General features: G+C 35.5%; 5 protein-coding genes across 6 annotated transcripts; 4 read left to right on the forward strand and 1 right to left on the reverse strand.

The window, feature by feature from the left end:
- The first annotated feature begins 26 nt into the window (after positions 1–26).
- On the forward strand, positions 27–4,388 carry LOC114518105 (GMP synthase [glutamine-hydrolyzing]-like). Its single transcript, XM_028538031.1, has 18 exons — positions 27–232; positions 358–449; positions 553–667; positions 744–841; positions 1,019–1,122; positions 1,231–1,331; positions 1,428–1,520; positions 1,615–1,668; positions 1,912–2,023; positions 2,100–2,251; positions 2,402–2,462; positions 2,529–2,641; positions 2,801–3,022; positions 3,141–3,266; positions 3,340–3,455; positions 3,534–3,664; positions 3,741–3,913; positions 3,998–4,388. The coding sequence occupies exons 1-18, from the start codon at positions 104–106 to the stop codon at positions 4,097–4,099; spliced, it is 2,094 nt and encodes a 697-aa protein (XP_028393832.1). The 5' UTR covers positions 27–103; the 3' UTR covers positions 4,100–4,388.
- Positions 4,389–5,805: 1,417 nt separating this feature from the next.
- On the forward strand, positions 5,806–6,475 carry LOC114518177 (50S ribosomal protein L9-like). Its single transcript, XM_028538122.1, has one exon. It carries the CDS (start codon positions 5,815–5,817, stop codon positions 6,400–6,402), a length of 588 nt encoding a protein of 195 aa, XP_028393923.1. The 5' UTR covers positions 5,806–5,814; the 3' UTR covers positions 6,403–6,475.
- LOC114518176 (solute carrier family 25 member 35-like) lies at positions 6,443–8,019 on the reverse strand. Its single transcript, XM_028538121.1, has 2 exons — positions 7,202–8,019; positions 6,443–7,108 (listed from the first exon to the last, which is right to left on the reverse strand). Exons 1-2 carry the CDS (start codon positions 7,592–7,594, stop codon positions 6,572–6,574), a joined length of 930 nt encoding a protein of 309 aa, XP_028393922.1. The 5' UTR covers positions 7,595–8,019; the 3' UTR covers positions 6,443–6,571.
- A 210-nt stretch (positions 8,020–8,229) lies between these two features.
- LOC114518146 (coiled-coil domain-containing protein 150-like) lies at positions 8,230–16,555 on the forward strand. Of its 2 annotated transcripts, none has more exons than XM_028538082.1 (24): positions 8,230–8,875; positions 9,056–9,302; positions 9,372–9,415; positions 9,529–9,621; positions 9,760–9,992; positions 10,098–10,149; positions 10,258–10,350; positions 10,445–10,513; positions 10,821–10,913; positions 11,003–11,086; positions 11,174–11,230; positions 11,469–11,597; positions 11,685–11,854; positions 11,994–12,384; positions 12,609–12,815; positions 13,022–13,090; positions 13,186–13,283; positions 13,365–13,428; positions 13,523–13,609; positions 13,758–13,837; positions 13,916–14,024; positions 14,132–14,225; positions 15,146–15,205; positions 16,491–16,555. In XM_028538082.1, the coding sequence occupies exons 1-23, from the start codon at positions 8,273–8,275 to the stop codon at positions 15,154–15,156; spliced, it is 3,177 nt and encodes a 1,058-aa protein (XP_028393883.1). In that variant the 5' UTR covers positions 8,230–8,272; the 3' UTR covers positions 15,157–15,205; positions 16,491–16,555. The 2 variants fall into 2 exon arrangements, with proteins under 2 accessions (XP_028393883.1, XP_028393884.1); XM_028538083.1 differs by lacking the exon at positions 16,491–16,555 and adding an exon at positions 16,283–16,305.
- Positions 16,409–20,211, forward strand: LOC114518148. The gene is made up of 5 exons (XM_028538084.1): positions 16,409–18,515; positions 18,672–18,792; positions 18,874–18,956; positions 19,314–19,392; positions 20,125–20,211. Exons 1-4 carry the CDS (start codon positions 16,540–16,542, stop codon positions 19,366–19,368), a joined length of 2,235 nt encoding a protein of 744 aa, XP_028393885.1. The 5' UTR covers positions 16,409–16,539; the 3' UTR covers positions 19,369–19,392; positions 20,125–20,211.
- Positions 20,212–20,857: the final 646 nt, after the last annotated feature.

Consider the following 20,857-nt stretch of genomic DNA (forward strand, 5'->3'; position numbering starts at 1 on the left):
CAGTTTACCAGAGAGGACCACAGTGGCAGTATCATTGACTGGCCGAGGCGAGCAGGAAGTGAAATGAAGACTAGAACCAGCGTGGAGATTATTACACAATAATATGGCGGCGAAAATGAGTAAGTTTGGTGGACGTTCTTCTGGGAATGGTCACACTGAAATGAATCAAAATACAGCAGCAAAGAAGGCAGAAAAAGTTGTAATATTGGATGCTGGAGCACAATACGGCAAGGTCAACTTCACAAATTTTAAATTGCATTTCTACTGGCTATGTAATGTATGAAATGTCAGAAATGATTTGGACAAAATCAGATATAATATATTTATATAGAATGTATTTATGTTAAATATTATTAGGTGATTGATAGACGAGTGAGAGAACTTCAAGTTGACACAGACTTCTTGCCTCTTGAAACTCCAGCAAGTGTTATACAAAAAAATAAATACAAGTAAGAAACAATTAAACCAGATATAAATCAAAATAATGATGATTTTACCCTTTCAAGCAGCAATAGTTTTACCATTAAACTACAACATTATTCTGTTTCGTAGAGCAATAATTATCTCAGGTGGACCAGGCAGTGTAAATGATGTAAATCCTGTGTGGTGTGACCCACATATATTCAAATTGGGACTTCCTATTCTTGGTATCTGCTATGGTCATCAGGTATTTTGGTGATAAATTGGAGATAAAGAATGATCAGAAAATTGTTTACAAAAAACATGAGATTTTTTCATTTTAGTTGATGAACAAAATATTTTGTGGTGAAGTTGAAAAGAAAAGCTCTCGAGAAGATGGACAATTTGAAATATCTATTGATAGTTCATCTGTCTTATTTCGGTAATTAGTTTCCTGTCTCATTAATCCCGAAGTAATGATTTGGTATCAAAAGGTATTAAAGAGAGAAAATGAGATCTAACAGCTCATTAACACCTGACTGTGCCACAATATCAATTGGATTCAGAGTGAATTAGGTGTATTACATTAATTAAGGTCTGTGAATACCACAATTTTTAGGGGGTTATCTTCAAAGCAAGAAGTTCTTCTTACACACGGGGATACTGTTACTGAAGTTGCACCTGGTTTTAGAGTGACAGGGAAATCTGGCAATCTTATCGCAGGTCAGCTTTTCCAACCTTGATCTGTTTTTATTAATGCTACATAGAAGAATCATTGTGTATGGATAAGATGGGATAACACAGAACATTGTGTGTTATATTATTTTCTAGCTATTGATGATGAACCAAAGAAATTATACGGTGTACAGTTCCATCCTGAAGTAGACCTAACAAAATGTGGTATTCAAATCTTTAAAAATTTTCTCTTTGAAGTAAGTTTGTTATGATGATCAAATCATTTTTACCTTCCTTCCTTTGGCCAGTTTAGGAAGTTGTCTTAATGTCTAATATCATTTCTTTATTTGTAGGTTGCAGGGTGTACAGGAAACTTCACTATGCAATGTAGAATTCAATCATGCATTGATGAAATAAAGAAAAGGTGTGGTTCCAGTAAGATATTGGTAAGAACTTCATTGTATACGTAGCTCACTGTAAACAAATTATTCCACATGTAGTGTATCAAAATGTTTGAATAATGTTTGAATTATTTTAAAGTCTTTAGTGAGTGGAGGAGTGGACTCTACAGTTTGTACAGCCTTGTTAAGTAAGGTAAGGAGACTATTAACAGTTTAGTTTGTTGTTGCAGAGAATGACAAAAATTTCTTCTTTTAAGCTAGTCTATACAGTGGCTCTCCCTGTTGAGCTGTCAAGCCAATTGGTCATAGTATGAGATATATCCAGTTCAGTGTGCATGCAATATATCCCTGGTAACTGAATGTTTCACACACAAGATCTGAGTTAAAATAAGCAGAAAAAATTGCAATACATTAACATATATTATAAATGATTTAGGCGCTTGGAGGAAGCTCTGTCTATGCTGTTCACATTGATAATGGTTTCATGCGAAAGGATGAAAGTAAACAAGTTGTTGAGTCTTTAGCTAAAATTGGATTAAAATTGACAGGTGAATCTCTTGTTCATATAAGCAATTTTAATTACACGCTGTGTGTCTAAAACAATTTTCAATTCTCTTTTAACAGTTATTAATGCGAGCCATACATTCTACAATTCAAAAACTCAACTTAGCTCAAATGAAATGGATAATCCTGTTAAGAAATGGTATTCCAGAACTCTAAACAATACTTGTGAACCTGAAGAAAAACGGAAAATTATTGGGGATACTTTTATTCAGGTGTGTTGTTGAGAGAGTTGTTTTTAGGTGCACAATGGGTTATTTAGATCCATTGTATCTAGCCAACCTGAAAGCAATGAACTGGCTTTTCATTCATTAGGAAACCCCACATGTACGTTCTTTCAAATTAGAAACCTGCATTCACTTTAGGTTGCCAATGAAGCAATCAAAGACCTGAAACTTGATCCTAAAACAACCATGCTTGCTCAAGGTTTTCGTAAGTGATGTTATAGTATGTCTAGGTTTGGTTGTACCTTGATTAACTGTCTTGTTACAGGAACATTGCGGCCAGACTTGATAGAAAGTGGTTCAATAATTGCAAGCAGTAAAGCAGATGCAATAAAAACACATCACAATGATACTGAACTAGTTCGGACACTTCGAGAAGAGGTAAGAAGAATAAGAGATGGATCTCCTTTAAGGAAGAGAGCGATTGATTGGCCCCAATTTAGATTCTAGGAAGATCCCATTTCTCTGAACCTTTCAAGACTTATTTATCCATAGACTCCAGAAATTACAGTTGCTTAATTTCTTTTTCTCCTCTTCCAGGGTAAAGTCATTGAACCTCTGCGGGATTTCCACAAAGATGAAGTGCGAGAACTTGGGGTACAACTTGGTTTACCTAGGGATATTGTTAGTAGACATCCATTCCCAGGCCCAGGCCTAGCAATTCGTGTCATCTGTGGTGAAGCACCGTACAACAAAGATGATTATGCTGATACAAAAGTGATTCTTACAACAATTGTTAATTATTCCCAGTCCTTATCTAAGGTACATACAAGTAGTTTCTATCTTTTTTCTTTGCCATTCTTGTTAGCTCAAGATGACCTAGTTTTATTCAACTAAGTATATTCTCTCTTCCAATATTTGCTGTATTCAAATATTGTAGCCACATACTTCACTAATTGGAATACGAAATGCAACTTCAGTTGAAGAGCAACAGTTTATGAAGGAATTCAGTGAAAAAAATAATGTTGCTACAACCCTGTTGCCTATCAAAACTGTGGGTGTCCAGGTAAGAATGTAAACTTTTAGAGAATTACAAATATGTATGAATTCATGAAAAGTGAAATTCTATTTTACTCCAGGGTGACTGTCGAACCTACAGTTATGTGGTTGCTTTATCCAGTGATGAGAAAGTGAATTATGAAGATTTGATGAAGTTGGCTAAACTTATTCCCAGGATCTGCCATAATGTTAACAGGTTATTATACGAAATATTATATGAAAACACTTTTCATTTGGTTGCAATATCACTAAATATTTCAATCTGTTATTATAGAGTTGTCTATGCTTTTGGTGGTCGTATAAAACATCCAATTACCGACATAACATTGACATATCTTTCAACTGGTGTTTTGGAAATTATTAAGGAAGCCGACTACCTGGCACGCAAGATTTTGAGAGAGTCTGGTGGGGTTTCATACAGTTATTACAATCATTAAAATCGCGATAAAATTTACAAATATATCTTATAATTTTATTTTAGGCCAAATGAAATCCCTCAGTCAAATGCCTGTAGTTCTTATTCCAGTTCACTTTGACCGTGATCCAATAAATCGAGTACCACCATGTCAGCGATCAGTTGTCATTAGAACTTTTATAACTAATGACTTTATGACTGGGGTTGCAGCAACTATAGGGAAAGATATTCCAGAAAACGTAAGTAATTATTGTGTAGCATTATTTACATGATGTATTCACATTTTCATAAAAAGACTTCATTTTTGTTAAAATATATTTCAGGTTATTCTTGAAATGGTGAAAGAAATTCAAAAAATTTCCGGAATATCCCGGGTTCTCTACGATCTTACATCCAAACCTCCAGGCACAACTGAATGGGAATAAGAAATTTAGTTCACACAATATATTATATAGAATATTCTAGTAGATTTATTTCAAATTTTTGCCTGCCAAAGGAATTCTTGTCTCGTTTTCTGTTTTCTATTTTTTCCTAGCAGAGATCAGGCATTCAATTTTTTTTTGTACATGATATTATAATATATAGCCTCATTACAGATAAGTCAGGGTGTTTAGCTCAAATTTCTTTATGCTATTATCTGCTAAAAATAATACTTGACATGTACAAAAACCTTTTGTATTATTTTTTTAAGTTTACATTGTAGTTAATGTCATGTGTGGAAAATGTTTTAAATTATATAATTCTTTAAATCACTGAACTGTCACTAAAATATTTATCAGGCAACAACACACGCGTAAAAGTTAGGAAATCAGCAAGCAAAAGGAAATTGTATTATTTGCTCCAGTCCTGGGAATATAAGCACAGATTAGCTATATACAGATATGAAACTTCTTTGTTTTTGCTGATTGTTTTGTGTCCCACGCGCAGCCAGCGCGTGATGACTTCCGGCGAGCTTGGCAAGTGTCATGAGGGAAATTTAATGAGTAAAACGCCGTTTTTAAGACGAAAAATTGCTTTTTTAAAAAATTCTCGCTACCTATGGCTATTTCTGGAATAAATTCCTAAAGAATATCGGTATATGTATCCTTCGTTAACTGTGGAAAGGCAATTGAGCATATCTATGGGTAAAAATTGACTTTTGAAAATCAAAAAAGCTGGTCCGAAGGACATTTGCATTGGCACTATGGAATATATGTACTCTGGCTGAATTCTTTTCAATGAAGTCCCATATTTACACGTAAATATTATTTATCAATTTTTCAAGTTTCTAACCGTCTTTTAAATCTGTTTTTTGAAATAATATCAAAGCATAGAGTGCGGCTTATTGCAAATTTTAAACCTGAAACTCAAAACATAATATGGCCATGTCTTTATTTTTTGTCTTCAGAGTTCTGCTAAAAAGACTCGTGTATGGTCATAATAATCGCGCATGAGCATTAATTTGTAAACTTTGTGTAAAAAATAGTCCAAGACAAGGAGAATGAAGTTGTTTTTTATAGCAAAACTCCTAAAATCGCTAAATACACTAAATTGCTCGTCGTATTTACATGCCATGTTGTTGTTGTTCATTTCAAGTACACAAAGTCCTTTTTAAGCTCTTATCTTTTCGTTTTCACATTTCTATTAATCCTAGATATTTGTTAATTCATTTCATCTTATCTCCTGGAAATATATTGTATCTAAAGCATGCATTACATGTTTTCTAAACTCAAAAATAGCTCAGCCAGTGCTAAACTATTGCACTGCTTTCCATACGGCAACCCTGCACTCTTCAGCTATATTTTTTACTGTTTTTGCCAGCATCAAATAATTTCAGAAACCAGTTCTTAGCTCGGAAGATCCACTTCATCCATATTTTTAAAAATTTTAAGTCAAATGGGAAATCGCCCTAAAGGTTTTGTTTAAATCAGGATTTGTTTGTCAAAAATTCGATTTTTCCATCGATTTACTCATTAAATTTCAACATGACACTTGCCAAGCAAGTTACGCATGCGCACATTAGGCAAAAAGCCGTGTGACTCGATTTGGCTTCAGTTTCATATCTGTATATAGCTAATCTGTGATATAAGGCAGCACTTCACTTCCGATAATAACTTCTAGTTTTAGAATTATAATTTCCATCGATAGGAAGGTTTCAAGGATGAATTTTGGGAGATTTCTTTTTGGTAATTTTGTTCGTTATGGTGGTAGAGATTTTATTAGACATTTCAACAAAAGAAAAGTTAAATTTGACTACGATAAGCTGGTTAAAGTCAACAAAAAGGCGAACAAAAAACCGCGTTTAAATCTGATATTGAAAGAAGATGTTCCTAACTTAGGTGTTACTGGACAGATGGTGCAAGTAAAACGTGGATATGGTCGAAATTATTTAGTTCTAAACAGATTAGCTGTATATGCAACAGATGAAAATAAAGAAAAATATCTGGCATCTCAAACGGAGCAAGGAGAAAAAGGAAGGCTAGTGGCAGATCCAAAAATTTTACCTTTCTTTGAGAGTGCAGTCTTGAATATTGATGTTGATGAAGGAGTGAGGTCTTGGGAGATCACAAACCAAGATATCTCTGCTCAATGTCGGAAGAAACTTAATGTGGTTGTTCCAGCGCATTGTATTGAAATGTCAGAGTCAATAACATCATGTGGTGATTATATATTTAATGTTATCATCAATGAAAATGTGAAAACTGAACTAAAATGTTCTGTTAAGCCAATCAAAGAGACAGAATCATAAATGATTGATAAAAGTGTAATATATTATATGTGGTATCTTCATACTTGTTCATTTTTTTATAATATAAAGTTGAATTATAGCTATTGTGACTATTAGAATTTAGAAAAGTTCAATATCTTATTTTTGGTGGTCTCTATACCACATTAATTGAGAAATCATCATTACACAGTCAAATCTCTTCCTTTTTAAACCTATAGTAAAGCTTTCTCAGTTCATGACAGAAAACAAGACATAATATTGTATGTGGTCCTAGTCTGAAATACTGGGCACCAATTCCCTTGTAAAAACCTAAAATTCCTTCCTGTTTAAGTATTTTTGCAATGCAGTCCACTGGTCCAGTGTAAAGTAAGCCATGACCAGTTTTATCTATTCCTTGATTGTATAATCTTGTGCTTACAACATCGAAAGGTGTCATGGCAGCACAAACAACAAAACTGCTACAGAAACTTGAAACAACTCCAAGAAAAAAACTGTCTTTCTTAAAGAGTTTTCTTTGCTCAATAAAATCTTTTGTCATTGAGAATGTTGACAATTGGGCAGCAGAACCAACACTGACTCGTAATACAGCACCACTTGCACCACGCCAAAGACCTACAATTCCAAATTCTTTGTACACTTTCTTGACAGCTCCAGTAAATTTTGTTATGTCATGTTGTGTTCCAACAGCAATGCTATCTTCCGCTTTTGATTGCAATTGTGTTTTAAACTAAGAAATATAAGATTACCACAAAGTTGCTTTGCAAATGTAAAACTACTACAAGTTACTATATCTTAGACTCTTGTATCTTATTATACCCACCATGTATGAGGGACTTGCTATAAAAGCACCAAGACAGCCAGAAACACCACCAGCTATAACACACTTCCATGCGACAAGTCTGCCTTCATGATCTCGAACCAGTGACGAGTTAACAACATGTTGGTATGAACCAAGACGTACTCCATTCATTACAGCTTGATACACAAGACCAGGAACCAAACCTTTTTGCAACGCTGTAATACCATCTACTCGAGCTATGGTATAAAATGCATGAAAAACATTTCGATAATGTCTTGCATATGTCCCTCTGGCTTGAAGTTCACCTTGAAGCTGCATCCTAGTTTTAACAACTTCCAAAGGGTTTGTGAAAACACATGCTCCACAAGCAGCTGTTGAACCAATTAGAAATTCTGCCAGATTGTCCACCATCATATTTGATACTTATAAAATGTTACAAATATTGACAGTTTTTGTGTATTATTGTTACAGATTTTTAGAAATAATATGGATGGTTCCTCTGGTATTGCAAGATGCAGAGTTGCCTGTTATTTTCAGTAGATTACTACTTCACTTCCAGGAAGTGTTGCAAATCAATGTTGCAAAATTAAAATCATATATAGCTCAGTGGTCTGCCGAGTGAAACCCAATCACTGAATCCAATATGGCCCATTGAACCACACAGCTATTGTGCTGCTTGCCTGCTTCTCATGAAGTATCAAGTACCCTCATCCTACGTGACCAGTGTTACAAAATTTACATATACATAATACAGAATTAAAGTCGTAGAGCTTATAAATAACACGTGTTATTTATAATCTCTATGATCAAAGCGTGATTAAAGTCACAATTAATGATTAATTAAAGTGAAGTGCACTGAAAAAAAATGGCGGCGCCTGCGATGATAGTCAGCAGTTGAATTAAGGATAGAGATACTTCATGGGAAGCAACACGATAGCGGGCTACCTGTGATTGAACATATGGCCGCGGAAATTAATTAAAAAATATAATAATAAAGCTGCCAGTTTTGGCGCATTTTTTAAATTTTTATTGCAATTTGCAAACCAAGATTTATTTTCCTAGAGTATAGGACAAGATCTCCCGAGAGTTAAGATGGATAGGGCTATTTTATCTCCTTCAAAAACAAACAGCTCGCCTCCTGAGAAGACTTTAAAATTGCTTCATGACAGATTGGATCAAGCAGAAAATGAAGCAAAGAAACTATCTGAGCATTTATCAAGATATGGTTTTAAGAGTGATATTGCTAAGACACCAAGTAATACTGGAAGACGAAGTGTCATTGAAACTATAGCACCTTTTGAACTTGATAAGTATGAAGAAGGAAAGTATGAAATTTTGAAAAACAATTATCAGGAATTAGTATCTCGTGTTTGCCGTACAGAAAGCATTGTCCACTCTTTAAAGCTTGCTCTGGTTAGCTTGGAGGCTGAAAAAACCCTGATGAACAAAGATTCTGTCGCAGGAACACTTAGCGCAAATGAATCATATGAAAAAGAGTTGAAAAAATTAAAAAAAGACTTGGTTAATGCTAGGAAAACTCTTGATGAAAGTGAGAAATTTAGAGTTCAGACTGAACTGGATTTTCAAAAATTAAGGGATGTTCTTAACATCAAATCTGGTTCAAATGTAAATGTAGTTGAAAAAGTAAAGGAACTAAAAGCAACAAGTGATAGGTTAACAATACAAATCAATGAGGTAGGACCATAGGAACCATCTTCATTCTTGCATATAGTGCTTATGTTTTGAGACTCTAGTGTGCACAGTAAAACAGTAGTATATATCAGCTGGTATCAAGAGATTGGCAGATATATCTTGTGTTAGACTGTCAATAGTATGCTTGTAGTGGGATAATAATGTTGTATGTATTATGTTCAGCTTAGAGAGCGGCTCAATCATGAGAAAGGTCTACGGGAGAACTTTGAGGATTCTCATGAGGACCTCTTAAGTCGGGTTGCGGAGATGGAAAAACTGGTTGAAAGAGAAAATCAGGAAATGAAATTGTTTTCTGGTGATTGTGCAAGATTGAAAAAGGAATTAAATAAGAGCAGAACACAATATAATAGGGAATACCAAACTAGGATGCAACTGGAGAATTTGGTTGAAAGATTAAAACATGAAGCAGGTAATGAATTGAAATTGTCAGGACACGATATGCAATTGAAATTAACCAATAGTAAAAATTTATTTTCAGACGAAATGGAGTCAAAACTTTTAAATATTTCAAATGAGAGAAAGGTAAGATTGGTTAATTATCTGTTGTGACATTATATTAATTAATGTCTTGTATTAGTATTTGTCTAATTCTTAAGTGTGCAATTTAATCCATTAATTGTGGATATTGTTTGAAGGATTTAGATTCAAACATTTCAAAAATAAAACGTGAAAATAAGGAGTTAAGACAACAACTAGAAAATGTACGGAAATCCAGTGAAACTTTAAAGGTAGGTTATTTGTAGATAAGCTTTAAAACCAGACATATAAATTTATCTGTTGGAATTGTACCAGTTAATGTACCAGTTAATTCAGATATAGATTTGGACTGTAAAAAACTATAATATATAAAATTTCCTTCTTTTTAGGAAGTTAATTTGGACTTGGAAAAACGTTTTAAAGGAACAAATGAAGCTCTGCAAGTAATGGAAAAAGATAACAAGATTTTGGTGGCAAAACATCGAGACTCTGTTGAAAAAGAAAGGCAAATGTTTGGAGAGAAACTCAAAGAACAGGATAGATTGCTTGATGAAGCTAAAGAAAGTATCTTCCAGGAGTTAAGAAAAGAAAAGCAAGCAATTTTAGAAGGAGAAAAAGAAATGTAAGATTTATAACGTTGGGAAATAATAGTGAAAATTAAAGTGTGAGGACTGAGAAGAGATATTTCATGGAGTTTTACACTCAAAATATGATGCTTTTTTAACAGTAAAAGGCTTAAAGAAGAAAATAATTCACTTCAGGAACTGTTGAAGAAAAAGGTAGATATTATTTGGTTAATAATAATATAGTATAGGTTAGCAAAATTCTGCTGATGGAAATGCTTCTTCAAGGTATGATGGTTTGTTAAAATTTTATTGCTGCTATAGGATGTGGAGTTGATGAATCTAAAAGATATTTTGCAAAAATTAACTGCAGATCGTGAAAAAATGATTGAAGAGAATGATCAAGTATTAACTGAGGTTTTAATATTAAATTATACTGTTGCATCCTTCGTGCTGTTTCTGTAGGCTTGACTAACTTGCTTCAATCATAACCATGATCTTTTCTTTCTAGATCAAACATGATTTAGACCAGTTTGTCTCTGAAAAGATATCTCTTGTTGCTGAGCTTGATAACAGAAAGGTATTATTGGACTCAACACAAACACAGATGCAGGTACAGACTAGTTTTCAGCTTAGTTGAGTATTACAGTGTTGTGGAGAAGTTGCGGTATATACGAGAGTCCTCGGGGATCATTTTCCGCAGTCAATCTCAATGATTCCTTCCATTTATCACCACCAAAGGAGATCATTTAGTTTCAGATTAAAAACTCGGCCATTCTTGCTAATCAACAGAGAGTACCCGGGAAGACTGACAGGCAGTCAGAACAGGTAGCGTATTTACCAAAAGTGGAATTTTTATGAACATATTACCGCGCGTCTTAATTTAGATCGAATACAATAAAATATGTGAAGAAAACGCACAACTTCAGGAGGATTGTGAAACAGCGAGAACACGTTTAGCTGAGTTAGAACACCAACTGGTATGAATGTTTTAACTTTTAGTTTAAGAGTAGTTTTATCTTCGAACATGAGAAAGTTCTCCTGAATCATGAGCATTTTTTCCTGACAGACAAATCACGATCGTATTAACGTCGCTCTACAGAACATGGTGGAAGATAAAAGAAAACTAGCCTATGAGAATGGCGTTTTACAAGTAAACACCGAGATTTAGATAATTAAATATTGATCAAAATATTCGTTGTCTCCAGAGCACTGCGTGAAATATAATTTTTATAAACAGACGGAAAATGAGAACTTGATGTCAAACGTTAAAGCAGTTGAAAGGAAAGTACGAGAGGTATTATGAACAAACTTTAACGTGATAATTCATGTATGGCGCTCTTATTTCTTCCTCTGTCCTGAAGAGAAGATTAGACTGGGAAGATATGAATATGGCTGAATTTAGCTCAGCTGTTGGATTCATTTCCTATCCTAAACTTGGAACATAGGCATAGCTCATTACCATCTCCTAAGTATGCATGATTGTGGCATGAATTATCTCCACATCCAAGGCATGCATTTGCTGATTTTTTTAGTTGAGAAGTTTTGCATTGGGTAAAGAAAAGGAAGCTGAGTTATTGGTCAGGGAACGAGAAGAGGCTGAGAAAACAACAGCACGGGTCATAAGCGAGGCTGACCAATATGAAAGAAAATATTCTAAACAGGTTAACGCTATGACTTCAAATTAGAGTCTCAGTGATACAGGAGTGAGGTTGCGGTGAATCTTGATCCCATATCTTTCATTTTCTCAGATCGATTCTTTACGGAGTGCTCTTCTCCAAGCCAAGGACGACAATAAAAAATTAGCGGGAACACTTGATGCTGTGATTACGTCACATACTCAGCTTCAGTCCTCTTGCGAAACTCTTCAAACTGAGCTGGGTAAACGAGACAGCCGGCTGAGCTATCTTGATAAAGAAAGGTGATATAAACGTATTTTAATAGTTTGATTCTTTTTAAAGAAACTAGATTGAAACATTAGCACCTAAAACTCTCGTGAGTTCTGTAATTACTTGCTTAACGACGTCATACAGTTGTTCTAACATATTCCTCCTAACCAGATCAGAAACTGAGACAAGGATTATGGGTTTAAATGGAGAAGTTGAGTCATTGAAGGCTAAACTAACCCACCAAAATGAGGCTGAATTACAAGAGGTGACCACTGTTCGCGAAACACTCTTGTTGCTGGAAAAAGACCGAGAGAAGTTACTGAAGACTGTAGAACCATTGATGAAGACAAACAGAGATCTTCAAGAATCTCTGGAAGGATTGGCGAATGAATTGAGACAGAAAAATAACGAGATTAAGAAGTTACGAGCATCCTCTGTTAACGTCAAGAAAGAGATGGAAATAGAGGCTGTTGCCTTGGAAACAAAAGTGGATGATGTGAAAAAGGAATTCGATACGCAGATGAGAGAGGTGAAGAAGCTTCATAAAAGAGAAATTGCAAAGGTACGATTAAGTGGATGTAATTTTGGGGAGATGGCCGGCATGCAGACCAATGTATCTTTGACAGCTATACAGCTGGTAGTTATACAGTTAGGAAATATGTCTCTTTGTTTGAGGAATTTATCTACTCGTATTAATTGTATTTTTGGCATTGATACTTCATTGATTTTACTTGTCCAAGATTATGCATATTTGCCTTCTTTCATGCTAATTCAACATCTCTTTAGTTACGCAAGGATTTCCAGGAAATGGTAAAACTAAAAAATGCTTTGAAAGACGAGAACACGGCCTTGAAGACTGGGCAAGAGGAAGCTGAGAGTAAGCAGAAAAAATTGAAGGAAAAATTACGACAAACTAAAAATGAATTAGACGCTTGTTTGAAACTGCAATCCGAGCAACACACTGAACTAGAAACAGCAAGAGACAGAATTAATGTAAGAATATAATCAAATGTTTTCCCAAAGAAATTTTACTGATTTCAGTCTTCAAGCTCTTCTTCTGCATGTAAGGTCTAGTTTGACTAGCTACGGAGAAACTGGAAATAAATATTGTGTTGTTTAGTAGAGAGATGTCAAGCAATTCTTGCACAATGCAGCGTTGTGTGCACGGACTCAGCTGCGTGTCTTTTTTATAACTTTAGGTGATGAGCCATGAACTTGCAATATTGGAAAAACTCAAATCAGAATACACGCAAAATAATATGGAACAGGTATAATTATTTTAATATGATTGTACAACAGATGGCTTAAAGGTTTCAATCATCGTTAAACAATATTAATACATTTGTCTCTGGGTGTTTTCCAGGCTCGTTCTCTCCAGGAATTTATATCACAGCTGACAGATCTTCAAGAAGAGTTCAGGAACTTGGCCGAGGCACAACAAGGAACCAGTTTACTTTGCAGGTATTTAGCTTGACTACTGTACGGGTTCGATCTTTTTATTTCCTCCCGTTCTGTAAGAATATTTTTCTTTCATTATTAAAGCCAAAAAGATGATAAAATTAAGAGAGAAAGAATGCGAAGAAAAGATCTTGAGATGGATTATTATGTACGTCGATCATCCTGCAGACAGAATATCACTTTTCTTACTATTGTTAATTGTTCTTGCTGCTAACACAGGAAATTATTGAATTTATTTTAAGAAATTAAAGAATCACCAAAAACAATTGAAAGTAAAACAGGATGTGACTGAGCGACAGCTAGAAGAAGTGAATTATGAATCTCAGCAGGTTTTTCTGAACTTATTATGTCTCTCACCATGAAGTTAATAATTACTTTAGCATAATAAACATACAGCAGGAAATATTTCCTTTAACACTCCAAAATGAAAATCATCACAGTGAAAGTCTGACTCATTGTATATACACCCTTTTAAAGGTTGCTGTTAATTTGCAAGAGGCTCACGAATGGTTTAAGAATAAATTCGCTAATCTTCAGTCAGAGCTTGATAAATCGAGGTAATGATGTTGTGTTGGAAAGAAGAGAAGAAAACACGTGCGAAACTTTCTGTTGATCCTCTTTAATGCTTTCTGTAGAAAGATACAATCAGTTTTACAACAGGATAACGTCGATCATCACAAAGCTCTTCACGAGGAGAGAAAAAGAGCGAAGGAAGCAACGGAGAAAGCAAAAGAAATAATAAAAGTACGTTTACACAATTTCTTAGAAACAGGGAAGTTAGAGCGTTTGATTATAGTTCAAGTAATCCTTCCTTCCTGCCTTGAAATATTTTCTTATTCTTTCACCTCTAGTCAAGTCGGATGATGATCTCAAGACTGGTTGGTCAAGTATCAAGTACATCACAAGCCAGTAGAGAAACAATTGAATCCACGGACCCCGAAAAAGGTAGGGTAGTATAAACTTGATCCTTCGGAAGACAGAGAATACCCTTAGAAATTGATACATTTGCATCTGTATTTTGTCATTGTATTTTGTTCATATTTTGTAAATAGCTCCTTCGTTATATTGGAACTTATCTAATTTGTAAATGCTAGACATTCATTTTTAATGCCAGCAAACCTTGTATTATATATAATAAATGGAGACAAGTATTAGTTCTTATGTTCGGGAGTTCTAGCTAATTAACAGGAGGAGGATATGAAGTCAGGGACGTATTTTACTTTCATTTCGATCAATTTCCTTTCAAATTTCATTTTCATAATTTAAGAGAAATCTCTTTTTTCACTCTTCATTAATAACATCAAATTCATTAATAACAATGAGCGGTACAGACAGATAGCTATGTAAATATGCCTGTCCACCTGTTAGATGATTGTAATCTCGAATATTACGTACAAAAATTATAACTAATTCTCTCGTTCACATCCATTACAAGACGAAAATATCATTTAAAATTTCAGTGAAAATATAGGCATTTAAAACGAACTTTTAAACAGGTACGGCTACGTATTTCTCACAACTAATTGGACTAATAGAGTGTTTTCTTTTGCGGACCGACGAGATATGATGACGTCTTGATAAATGGCGTAACTGTACGGTTCTTAATTTTTAGTTTTTCTTGAATCCCTCATTCTTTTTTGTTATAAGAGCTGAAATTTGTTTCTCGCGTAATAGTCATTCTTATATGTGTGTTTTACCAACTTAAGAAAGGCATTAACCTAACATGCCTTTTGTAGTCCTTTTGACAGATGGGAAATTAGGCCGCACATTATTTCCTTGACTGCCCTGCTTAAAGTTATAGTCACATTTCAAACATAATGGAGTTGCGTTACTGGAAGAATAAATACAATTTCTACTGCTTATAGGGACAATTTAACAAACAGATCATTAGTAAATTACAGCTGCTAATAAAGCGACGTTTAAAGGTAAAACTCTACTGTAGTTGCGGATCTGGTCTTGTTATTCTGCACAATGTTACGTTGGCGACCATCGTCATTACAGGGGCTATCCCTATTATAGTTGTATATGATGAAGGAATTATATAGAAGACTTGCCATAGTATAGGAAAATTTATGTGTAAAGTAGGCATTAACAAACGCTATGTGTGGGGGTGGGGTGGGGGAAGGTAGAGGGATAGGATTGCCGTGTGATTTGGGTAACTAAGAAATGTGCCCCCATCATGTAGGGGCGATATAAATACATATATCTATTCAACATGATTTTCATAGGGAACTATGGCAATCTTATAAAAAATATACTGTCAATCTTAATTGTGCGTATAGTTGTAGTGAATAGTCAAGCTTTAAGTTCAATTTTGATGTTTTATTGCTTGTAGAAGCGCAAAAACTGAAAAGGGGGAAATCCCTTTCCCCTTTGCATAATTATATGCTTTCACAACTAGAACTTTCTATAGTAAAACTTCGTATATATATATTACAGTATTTAAAGTCAATCAATGTCCACAATTTATCAAGAAAGAATATTACACATACATCTTGCTTGTTTCAAACGATTTTTTATATATTTTGGTTGCCGTATATATATTACGCGTACGGTCTTTTGTACGTCATATATACAAAGCATCCTTCACAAGTGTTTATACTAGTTCCGACAAAATTTGATCGTGTGAACTAACCGATATATAATATTCTTGTTGATTAAAATTATATATGATACATTTTGGTGTAGCCATGCTTTCAAATATAACAACTTGATCATAACCACCACTTTAAACAGAATAGACAAAGAAAATTCTTGATGTTTGCCACCTTGAAGGCCTTCGTCAGTAGAATTGATTCACATTGTTATCCTGACGTATCGAGACGTCGAGAAGTTTTTGTTGCTACAACATTTGATTAGAAATTATTAGAATTAAAAGTGACAATGCACAAAATGTATATAGTAATATTTTATTTTCTTTATTAAACTCCTACACGCATTACTTAGCATTTTGGCCTTCTATAAATAACTATATGACTAAATATAGCCTAACTATATTTAAGGCGAGAAATTAGAGTCATGCTTATAATATGTTAGCCCAGCAGTTGAACATAACGACAACGAAGAAGGTACTGTTTGTAATTTATTATAAAATAGAATTATCAAATGCCTATTAAATTTCGTCTAAGCAAGGTGTAACCAGGTACTTGATAATGTACTATATAATAGGTCTTCAAAACGTCATGCTATAAATGTGAATATTTTTTATAGTTTTCAGCCGTCACTCGACAACTAGGAAATATATTTGACCGCGGACTACATGGCAGTAAACGGTGCCACTGAGGAAAGTCAAGAGTCTGGGCAAGCCTCTGTTGAGACTAAACAGAAAAATTGCTTTTCAATATTTGTAGCGAGGAGTCCTGAAAAATTCCCACTACAAGAAAAGACTATGCATACCATTTCTGAAAGCATGACAGAATTTAAACCATTTTTGAAATATTTAACAAAATGCGATAATTGTCTTCTTCTGGCACGGCAGGGTCTGTCAAAAATCCATGAAATTAAAGTTCATGATCTTTTTATATTAACAACCTTTAAAGACTTTACCTCATCTGACGATAGTTCAAACAACACAGCATCTTTTGTTGATCCTTGCGACTGTTTCAATTGTAACTTAATATTAAGAAGGATATTAAATTCAGCAAGCGCTGATCAATGGATATTCTTTGGAAAATGTGGTGGGATTACTTTTGTATCGATAGCTAATGGGAAAACCAGTATTCCTGGCGAAGATTTTAACAAGCTTGAAACAATTGTAGGGCAACTTATAAAATTAAATAACGATATAATGAATATAATCAATGCTCGTGTCCCTCTGGGTGAGTCAGACAAGAAGGACACCATGGCTAGCAAAACTCGTATCATCAGCCAGGGAGACTTTCTAATTGAAATGAACGAGATGGTTTTTCAAAAGCGAAGGTTATTAAAAGCTCTCAATACTTTGGTTCAAAAGTTTTCTAGAATTCGCGAGGTTTTTGACGATGACCAGAACCCAGCTAATCAGTCTAAGGATGGTCAGTCGTCAGTTGTACCAGTCAATGCACATGAAATTAGTTCTGGAAGTGCCGTCCAGACTGTGAGTTCTATTCCTCTACAGACTCTGTTGCAATGCATTGTAACGCGAATGACTGTTTCAAGCTGGGAAGAACTGAGGCGTTATGTTGGTCGGGTTATTCCTTTAAGAGTTCTTAGAGACATTCCAAACGGCATCGAGTTTTTCAAAGAATTAGAGAATCGAGATTTGATAAGAATTGGAAATACTGAGTACATTAGAATTGGACTTTACGAGATTGAACGTGTTGATCTCGTACACTTACTGGACTGTATTCAGGAAGGTGACTATAGGTTACTTCAGGCAGAAACTCCAGCAGTCAGGCAAAACTTGGAACAGAGTCAAAGGAATCGTAGCAGCGAGGATCGTGGTGGAAATTTGGGAACCAGTTCCCAGCCTCCTGTGATTCAAAATCTGACTGCAGACGCGGAAAAAAATGACAACACTGCTGACCAGGATGGATTGTGGTCTATTTCTGGACATGAAATTCAAGATAACCCTTTACAAAGGAAGTACCGTAATGTACCTCATCGTACTACAACATCCCCGGCTCACCCTGTACAAGAGGACAGGGAAGCGGGCTCCTCCACTGATTCTGGTCAACAACCTCCAGAGACTGGGACGGGGAATGTTGTGGAAGATAACCAGGAACAAATCTCTCCTAACATATCTAACGACGATAAAAATACATCGGATCAAACTACAAATACAGACCCTGCGTTAACCCAGGAAGGAGATCCCAGGGGCGAGTTTACATCGCGGAGTTCAAATTCAGAGGGGGCACACTCAAGCGCACAAAATACACTCACCCAGGGGGAAAATGAGGGTGTTACACTTCCCCAGGGTGAAGATGTTGAAGACAGTAGAGAGTGGGTGGAAAACAGGGAGTATCCCTGTGATCATTATGATCGATATTGTACAGTTCAGTTTGCATGTTGTAATCGTTTCTGGCCTTGTCATCGCTGTCATAATTCTCAGAGTCAGTGCAGTGAAAGAAAACTTAAATCTCGTGATATAAAGAAATTAAAATGCCGTCGTTGTGGTCGAGTACAAGATTTTCCAAAAGACTCGCCTCGTTGTGTTGAATGTAACCTAAAATTTGCAGAGTATTTCTGCCCGATATGCCAGCATCTGACTGGAAAACAGAATCACCCGTTTCATTGTACCAAATGTGGGATTTGTAGGTACGTATAACATACGTGAGTAGAATCAGGTTGTTTTCTTTGATTCCGAAGATTTTTTGTCTAATTTCTTGTTTTTAAAACTTAACAGTCCTGGCAAGAGACGTCGAATTGATATGATATTATTCTAGGATGACAATTTTTTTCTCCCTTTCTTAGGGTACACGGTGATCGTTCATTCCATTGTGATATCTGTGGTGTGTGTTTGGATGTCAATCTCAGAGGAAATCACAGATGTCGTGAAGGTTCTGCTCACGATGAATGTTGCGTGTGTTTTGAAGTAAGAAATGAACTGTTGTGATTGATTTTAACTAACGAAGGAGGATCTGTGTTGGTTCAAGGTTATTTCACTACGTTTTAGGATGCGTTTACAGGATGTCAGATACTACCATGTTCCCACAAAGTGCACAAGGAATGCGCAAATCAGATGGTGCGAAACGGACAGTATGTAAACAACACCTTTGTTGTATTATTTCAAAATAATGTAGTTGATCATTGAGAGGACAAAGCATTTGTTTTGTTCCCGGGAAGTTGGGAGCTCATCCGTTTGTGTACCTTGTTGAGTTGTTGAACTTTAACTTGAGTGACGATGATAATAGAGAGGGATATGTGCAAATCACCCTGTACTGGTTTTTTGTGGGTTAACGTTCCCTCAGCCTCAAAATGATATAAATAAGAACCGTGTCCACGATAGAAATATTCCACAAATAGTATATTCGATACATTATAGGTAATCAGATTTTGGGATGACAATTTCTATTCGTCGGGAAGCCATACATACTGATTTTTATCTTTTTGTAGAACACAATGCCCAATATGCCGAACAAGTTTTGCAGATAAAGGGGAGAAGAAATGAAATCAAACATTAAAATGTTCTATTGTATGTTCTGTTTTATAAAGCTGAATAGTAATGTCGTTTAACTATAGTTTGTCCGGATCATCAAAACTCATTATTTTATTCATTTCCTGCATATACGGGGTACAAGTCATGTACGTATATTGGCATGTATCAAAGCACGACTATGCAATTGTCTGCGCGCGGGGGTGGGAGAGAGTCGTGCATGTAAACATGCAAAAACCGGTTAAACAGGAAAACCCGTATGGAAAGGATAAACTCATCCTGTTTTACGTGCGTTTGAAATGCATACGTGCGTATGAAAAACGCCCTTAACGATATTTTGAAATATTGAACAAGAATGTAAAAGATTTTTACAGGATCACTGCCCAGCTGATTGGTTTGCAACATTCAGTAGCAAAAATAACGCTGCATGTAAATACTCAAAACAATCGCCCTGTTTTTAGTTGAATTTTTACCCTCTCTTCCTTCCTAGAAGAAAGCCCCGAGTAATCAGATCTTCTGTGCAGAACTTCTAGTGCTATCAATTTAAAACTCTCTGTAAAACCACGGTAGATTATGTATTTATCAGAGGCTGTACCATGCAACTTCCCAAGTTGATTGTATGATCCACTGCACACGACCGGAACCCCCCACATAATCATATTCGACCCATGACTCGGGTTTCAGACAAGTACTAAATTTTAGGAGTTTGTTTCAATATGTCAAGTACTGTGTGCAGTGTACTAATAGGTACCCTTCGGTTTCTTTCCCCAGAATTATGCCAAGGCCTAGTGGATGATAAATCATCGAAAAGTAGATGCTTGAAATTGAGTGCAGCTCTGCAAGAATATGAAAAAAGTGATGATCTACGAAGTGCTTTCACGTATCTCACAACGGCTGTTGGAGACCTCGGAATGTGCTATGAATATCTGGAGGAAGGTAGTCAACTTGCAAGACCAGAGCCGGCAGAAGAAGATGTCTCAAATAACGATGAAAATTTGATTTTTTACACGCCCGATGGTTCGAAGCTCGAAGGAGAATTGCGAAAAATCAAATCAGAAGAGAAAGCGAAGAAAAAGTTTGAACGGGCCACTCAACGTTTCCGGGAATGCAACGAGGAATGTTCGAAGATTTGTGAAAACGATTCTCTGATGTTTGAAGACAGGATGACAGCGACGAGAGCACGCTTGGTTACGGAAATTCTAGGAAACTTGGAGAATCTTACTGTAGCAGCTGAGAATAGCATGAAGATTATCTCGGAATTACACAAATGCCAGGATGTTATAAGTCTCTTTATTCCTGGGCATTCCGAACAGCCAAAAAAACCAATTTGGGTTAAATTTGCTGGGTATATAAATAACACGGAAAGCAAAAACATTAGTTCTGTTCTGGATATAAGCAAGGGAGTGTCTAATTTTACTAAGAGATTTCTAAGAAAGCCAGTGGCTATCCTTGACTGGCCTGTGATCAAGGATGATGAACACACACCAGCAAGTGTCTACCATCC

The sequence above is a fragment of the Dendronephthya gigantea genome, unplaced genomic scaffold (assembly GCF_004324835.1).
Source record: "Dendronephthya gigantea isolate DGI-Jeju-01 unplaced genomic scaffold, DenGig_1.0 000010F, whole genome shotgun sequence".
NCBI lineage: Eukaryota > Metazoa > Cnidaria > Anthozoa > Malacalcyonacea > Nephtheidae > Dendronephthya > Dendronephthya gigantea.